The sequence below is a fragment of the Phoca vitulina genome, unplaced genomic scaffold (genome assembly GCF_004348235.1).
Source record: "Phoca vitulina isolate PV1807 unplaced genomic scaffold, GSC_HSeal_1.0 scaffold4, whole genome shotgun sequence".
Lineage (NCBI taxonomy): Eukaryota > Metazoa > Chordata > Mammalia > Carnivora > Phocidae > Phoca > Phoca vitulina.
Genome location: NW_022589707.1, coordinates 7,165,734 through 7,173,142, shown reverse-complemented (window position 1 = coordinate 7,173,142; position 7,409 = coordinate 7,165,734). Strand labels below are relative to the sequence as shown.

Below are 7,409 nucleotides of genomic sequence, written 5' to 3'. Positions count from 1 at the left end.
CCCCCCCCCCCCCCCCCCCGCCGCCCTGCCCGCCACCACCAACAGGCAGGACCTGTGCACCCTCCTCTCAGGGCTGGGCTCTGGGAGCCAGCCCCCTTGTGCTGTATTGTGCACCTGTTCCCTCTCTCTCTCAGCTGCTTCTCACACCTTACTCGTGGAATCCCTCAAAACATCATCTCCGACCTGCTCCCGCTACAGACCTCATTCTCTCAGTATCTCCTTGCTCACAAGGCAATCCCCGTTCCTTCTTTTCATGGCAAAGCATGACCCAGGCTGCTGGTCAACCCAAGGACGGGCAGGTGCGGGGCAAGGTGCCTACCTGAGACCAAGAGCTGGGCCCCGATGGTGAAGGCGGTCACAGGATGCAAAGCCTGGCCACAGGCGGGCCCTAAAAGAGGTCACTGGCACGTGTTCTGAGCACATCTAGCCCATTCATTATTACTGCCATGATTCCAGAAAGGGTGTTTTGATTCATAGTTCGGCTCCTGTCGTACGCACAGACTTGAAGGGAGCTCATGCCGTTCCTCTAACTTGAGAAACAAAGTCATTCCAAGAGCCTAGAGTGCGCTCCCTCCTTCCTGCTACCTCAGATCCAAAGCCCCAGATTCCACAGTCTGCTGCCAAAGTAGATGCCCCTCAGCTTCCGTCCCCTCGTTTTCTCCGAGGGGCTTGTCCCACATGGCAGAAAGCAGGGGGGAGAGATTAGTGAGGCTTCCCCACGGAGGGCACCTCGTCTCTCTGGGAGGAGCGAGATGCCTCTCTCCTGCAGCTTCTCACCCAAAGGCCCCCGTTGGGACCAGAAACTTTTGTAATTTGACTTCTGGTATAAAGGACACTTCTACAAGCAGAGTTCAGAGTTCGAGGAATAAGCACTGACCCCAAAAGAGCTGTATTTCTTCCCCAACAACCACTTCTGGGAACAACAAAAAGGAGGATGCTCAGGAGGTGTCCTGCATCCTTCAGGATAGCAGGGCCCCACCCTTGGGGTGTGAGGACGATGGGCCGTGCTAGGGAGATGCTGGTGATAGGTGACACTAAACGCTTAGCCGATCCAGGTACAATTCTGAGCCCTCTGAGTCACTGCATTTAACTGGACTTTGGAGTCAGACAGATTGGGGTTCAGAGCTCCTTCTCTGCCTTCCCTTCTGAACTTGGGCTCGTTGCTCTCTCTAAATTTCTATTTCCTCATCTATGAAACAGATACCTGCTTCAGGTGTACTGTTGAGTTGAATGGATATATCTGAAGCACTTAGCGTGGTGCTAAGACCTCAGTAAGGGGAAGCCATTATTTCCTGGTGGAGCAAAGATGAGGCTCTGCTGTGCTAGATAGAGGGGCTCAGAGGCCCCCCGGGTGGAGAGCGGAGCCAACGGGGAGGGACATCCATGACCTCCGGGGCAGAAGGAAACCCCACCAGGGGTAGCTCCCAGAGAAGGGACAACAAGGGTGGAAAACATGCATCTCACTAAGGGGAATGAAGACGTTCTGATCACACTTTAAGTTTTCCCAGGAAGGTGGACTGGATCTCTTTTCCATTAAATTCCTGTGCTCCCAACAATGAAGTAGTTGTTCCTTGAGGCCTGGAAGCCTGCAAGGCAAAGCTGCATGCCCCCAGGACCCTTTCCCTTCCGAGCTATCTTTGGAAGACAAAGCCTTTTCTCCAATGTCCTGGGCCTCCCTCGCTGACTCTCCCCCCAGCACTCTCCTTAACTGCTAATTCCTCTGCAGCAGACACAGATGGGGCAGAGGAGGAGGTAACAAATGCTAAGATGGGGGCACCTGGGTAGCTTAGTCGGTTAAGCATCTGCCTTCAGTTCAGGTCATGATCCCGGGGTCCTGGGATGGAGCCCCGCATCGGGCTCCCTGCTCAGTGGACAGCCTGCTTCTCCCTCTCCCTCTGCCTCTCCCCCTGCTTGTGCTCTCTCTCTCGCTCTCTCCCTCTAGATCGCTCTATCTCAAGTAAAATAAATAAAATCTTTTAAAGAATGCTAAGATGTTGCAGGATTTCGAGGAATCTCACAGCTCTTGTGGTATCTACACCCTAGTCTGTCATTCCTCACAACCATCTCTGCCTCACTTTACGATTGGTTCTAGAAATGCCCCCAAAGATGATCAGGATGTGTCAGTTTAGGACGCAGACTTTCACACAAATGTCAGAAAGCTGATTGTGCACCGATTTGTACTGCTCCTTCTCTCCGGCCATTTACCGGAAGACCAGCCCCTTGGTAGTGTCCCTGTGTTTAAAATCCTTGGTGGACCCCCACTGCCCCCAAGATAGCATACAAATTCCTGAGCACAGCCTACAAGCACCCCGCTTTCCTCCTCGAGAAGGCTGGCTCTTATCTTTGCCTCATCCCTTCTGCTGTTTGTGGCCTCCCAGCTCTTAGTACCCCCCATCAGAGGGAGGGGTCAGGAGCCAACTTCCTTTATAGGTTATACAGAATGTTCTCCTGACGTCCCTCGGCACCTGCGATCTGTCCCCTTAGGATTTCAGGCAAACCTTCCACTTCAACTGCTGCTATATTTCCAAGTCCACGGTCTCTCAGCAAAAACTCTTTGTGCCTAAGAGTTCAGCCTTCAGAATCTGTCAGATTTTAGAAGAATGCATTCTATGTCATGTAACACCCTCAGTAGGTCTGGGCCAACACCCCAAGGTCAAATGCCTTCTTACTTAGGCAGTGCAGTGAAATGTGTGACATAGTCCTACAAAGCAGGTTGAATAAAAACCTCAAATGCCAGTGGGGCGCCTGGGTGGCTCAGTCGTTAAGCGTCTGCCTTCGGCTCAGGTCGTGATCCCAGGGTCCTGGGATCGAGTCCCACATCGGGCTCCCTGCTCGGCGGGAAGCCTGCTTCTCCCTCTCCCACTCCCCCTGCTTGTGTTCCCTCTCTCGCTGTGTCTCTCTCTGTCAAATAAATAAATAAAATCTTTAATAAAAAAAAAAAAAAAAAAAAAAACCTCAAATGCCAGTTTAGGGCAGATGTTACTGTCAGAGGAATTGCCAAATACACTTAGGGGTTTCCGAGGTTTTTGGGTTTGGGAAATGTGGACAAGGGATTATACACCTGTACTACTAACAACTGTTACCATTCACCTGGTCCTTGGCCTATATTATTTCGTGGCCTGTCTCGGATCAGAAAATTCCTGTACAGTTGTTGAATTACCTGTGTGTCTGTCTTGTCTCCCTAACAAGATGAGGCGCTCCTTCCTTCGGGGCAGGAACATCTCTGGGTGCCCAACACACAGCCCTTACTTAGCAAGCAAGGACTTGGATTGCGAGGGGCAAACACACGGTTTCTTTCCCTTCCACCAGGTGTCCCGGCTCATCGTGAGGTGTGTGGAGGGGCTGGGCACTGGGCAGACAGTGCTGCTGACCTGCCATGGCAATGGGGCAGGTTGGCGGAGCAGGTCATAAAAGGCAGAACCAGTGCCACTGAGCCCAGCACCTACAGCTCAAAGTGAGGGATGCAAGGAGCAGACCCGACTCCCAGCTCAGGAGCTCCCACTCCTACAGCATCCCCCCCCACCCCACCCCCCCAAGAGGCTCTCACCCCTGCCTTCCAGAAGCAGAGCTGTGCCCTGAGCTTCGGCCTCCCGGGCTATGAATATGCATGCAGCTGTCTTGAAGAGATGTGCCTGAGTTCGTTTCCAGGGGCTGCTGTGACAAATTACCACACAACGAGCAGCTTAAAATCGTGGAGGGTGTTCTCTCTCAATTCTGGAGGCCAGAAATCTGAACTCGGTATCACTGGGCCAAAATCAAGGCGTCCGCAGGGCCGCACGGCTCCGGGGGCTCCAGGGGAGCATCTGTTCTTTGCCTCTTTCCGCTTCTGGTGGCTGCCAGATTCTGTGCTGTGGCCACATCTAGTGTGTACGTCCCTCTTCATCTTACCTCCTCTGTGTGTGTGACGTCTCCCCCCAGCCCCCAGCCCACTCATCAGGGTACCTGTGGCTGTATTGCGGCCCATCCAGCTAATCCAGGATCATCTCCCCATCTCGAGATTCTTTTTTTTTTTTTTTAATTTTTTTATTGTTATGTTAATCCCCATACATTACATCATTAGTTTTAGATATAGTGTTCCATGATTCATTGTTTGTGCATAACACCCAGTGCTCCATGCAGAACGTGCCCTCCTCAATACCCATCACCAGGCTAACCCATCCTCCCAACCCCCTCCCCTCTAGAACCCCCAGTTTGTTTTTCAGAGTCCATCGTCTCTCATGGTTCTTCTCGAGATTCTTAATAACATCTGCAAAGACCCGTCTTCCAAATAAGGTGACATTCAGTTTCCAGGGATTAGAACCCGGTATCTTTGGGAGTCAGTTTTCAGCCCAGCCCAGTAGGTAGGTGGTGTCTCAGCCTGAACACAGTTGTAAGAAAGGTTCCTTCAGCCCTGAGCCAACATTGCCTGGGGGATGGAGTCCTGCAGCCTGCAGCCTGGGTCTGCATTAGCAAGCCCTACTTTAGCCTACTTAAAAAAAAAAAAAAATTATTTTTAGGTAATCTCTACACCCAATGTGCAGCTCGAACTTACAATCCTGAGATCAAGAGTCCCATGCTCTACCAACTGAGCCAGCCAGGCGCCCCTGAGTAGACATTTTTTTTAAAAGATTATGTTTATTTATTTGAGAGAGAGAGCATGAGTGGGGGGGAGGAGCAGAGGGACAAGCAGACTCCACACCGAGCGTGGAGCCTGACATGGGGCCTGATCCCACACCCCGAGACCATGACCTGAGTTGAAATCAAGAGTTGGCCGCTGGGGCGCCTGGCTGGTTTAGTCGGTTAAGTGGCTGCCTTCGGCTCAGGTCATGATCCCAGGGTCCCAGGGTCCTGGGATCGAGCCCCACATCGGGCTCCCTGCTCCGCGGGAAGCCTGCTTCTCCCTCTCCCACTCCCCCTGCTTGTGTTCCCTTTCTCGCTGTCAAATAAAATCTTAAAAAAAAAAAAAAAAGAGTTGGCTGCTTAACCAACTGAGCCACCCAGACGCCCCCTAAATAGATATTTTTAATTTCAATATATGTCAATCCATCAATCTTTCCCCAGTGATACGGTGCACTCCTTTGCATGCACACACATGCATGCACACACATGCAAAGGAGTGCACCGTATCACTGGGGAAATCTGAATAAGCTCTATGGGATGTACCAATGGTAATTTCCTGGTTTTGATGTCAGACGATCATTCCCCAAGAGGTTACCAGTGGGGAAACTGGATGAACAGTACGCTAGACCTCCCTGAAGGACCTCCTTCAACAACCTGTGAGTCTATAATTGTTTCAAAATGAAAAGTTTTAAAGGTTTTCATGGTGGGGAGGGTTAATTATGGGGGAAAAGGGTCTAAGAAGGCTCCTTTATGAGAAAAAACAAGTTGAGAAACACTGGTCTGGCCCGTCTTAATTACAGTAGCTTTGTAATAAATCCTGATGTCTGGTAGAACAAATCCTGCAGGAAAACAATTTTACCTTTAGATTCCTGCCTCAGAGAAATCAAAGTCCAATGATTGGATGCATGTAGGGTTGAAGTGGAAAAGCAAAAGAGATGGGTCACTCTTCCTTCTATAACCAGTCCTGGGCCATGCTCACAAAACCCTTCACTGAACTTTCTGGGGTAATACGGAATGTTCTATATCCTGAGGGGAATGATGGTTACAGAGCATATCCGTTTGTCAGAATTCATGAACTGCACACTTAAGGTCTGCCTCCTGTTAATATTTAAGTTGTAGCTAAATCCTGCATTATTCATTTCGTACCTTCAATCCGGCAAATCCTCATCACAAGCTCCTCAGCTAGCCCAGGCCCCATCCCACAGTATCCAACCCTTTGTGGTTTGGAAAAGAGAGCAGAAAGAGAAACAAGATTTGAAGGAATAACAGAGAAGCCCGAGACACCCTCTCCGGCACAGTCTTTACCTAGTTAGACTTAGAAGGAAGGAATGACTGTCCCTCCGTAGAACGTAGAGGTTCCAACTGTCCCTGCCAATAAAACACACACCTCCGGCCCGTTTCTCACAGCTCCTCAGGATCTCATTTGACAGTGAATTAAGACAGTGGCTCTTTTTCCATCGATCCGTGGTTTCATTTTCAGTAAATCTGCCCACAATGGCTGTTTAGGAATGAATCACGCGTGAATACTGTTGAACTAAAATGTTTCTACTAAAGGTTCATTAAAAAAACAACAACACAGATTTAGTTCGTCCATGGAATATTTGCTTCTTTCTCGCTCCCAGGGAACAAATGTGACCTGTGGGAAAAACGGAATGTCCTGTTTGAGGATGCCTGCACACTGGCTGAGAAGTACGGCCTCCTTGCTGTTTTAGAAACATCTGCCAAGGAGTCTAAGAACATAGACGAGGTCTTCATGCTGATGGCCAGGGAGCTGATCACCCGCAACAGCCTGCACTTATTTGGGGAGAGCACCCTGAACAGCCTGGCCCCGGATTCTAGGCCGGTCCTTGTGGCCCAGGGTCCGAAGGAGAAGACCCACTGCATGTGCTGAAGACGTTCACGAGGCCAGTTGCAGCCACTGGATGCCACGTCTGATGCTGAAGGTAGCCGGATACCCTGTTGTCTGCCACGTAGCATCTCAGACCAAAGCACAGACTTGCCGCTGGTCCTTAACCCTTTCCTCCAGGATGGGGAGCACTTTGCCTGAAATCACACCAGACGCCAGACCTGCTGACCCCGAGTAAAGCCACACCACTGTTTCTCTTGGTTCTGCTTCAGAATTGAGGCACAGGGGTAGGAGGACAAGGTCTACTCTTTATCCTTCCATTTTGTCTCCCCAACCCTTCCAACCAGTTTCTACTGAATTTTGCTTCTCGCTTGAAGAAGGTAGTGAAGAAAGAATAAAGGAGGGATATCAAGAGAGGGGAGAGGATGTTTAGAACATGCCAGAGCTGTTTAAAACAGCTCAGGTGTGGGGTGGGGGTGGGGGGGATGCGGAAAAAAAGCCTGCAGTGATAAACCAGAACGCTGTTAACTTTTGCTTCCTGACGTTCACACCTCAGGTCTTTAGTTTGGGGAGCAAAGCCTTTGACATCGAGACCATAAATACTGTCTTGCCAAATGGTCAAGAGCCATGTGATGGAGACAGAATTGGATCTCACTCTATCCTAGTGGGGCTGATGTGACCACCTTCCTAGAATGTGGGAGACGCCGACAATTTCCTTCTAAAATACCAGATTATCTGCTGGATAAAAACCCGCTTCTGAATTGAAATTTAGTTGGCTCACAGATGAATGTCAAGCCAATATTGACCTTGCTGTGTGGCCCCCATGCGTGCCTTGTACCTTCCAGAACCTGTGGATAATAAACATTGTTTTTTCAAAGTTCCCTGATGGTTGTTGCTGGGGCACATCTTGTAATCATAACAAGAACCACAAGGGCTGAGGGGTGCCTGGGTGGCTCAGTCCTTA

The 7,409-nt window shown here is 50.2% G+C and overlaps 1 protein-coding gene across 1 annotated transcript in view; it reads left to right on the top strand.

Annotated features, from left to right (window-relative positions):
- The window catches only part of RAB19 (RAB19, member RAS oncogene family), an 18,027-nt gene extending 11,145 nt beyond the window's left edge, over positions 1–6,882 (top strand). The window contains exon 7 of the mRNA XM_032401158.1: positions 6,222–6,882. Coding sequence (XP_032257049.1) covers positions 6,222–6,490 — 269 coding nt within the window. The 3' untranslated portion in view covers positions 6,491–6,882. The remainder of the gene's footprint in view (positions 1–6,221) is intronic.
- The last annotated feature ends 527 nt before the right edge of the window (positions 6,883–7,409 follow it).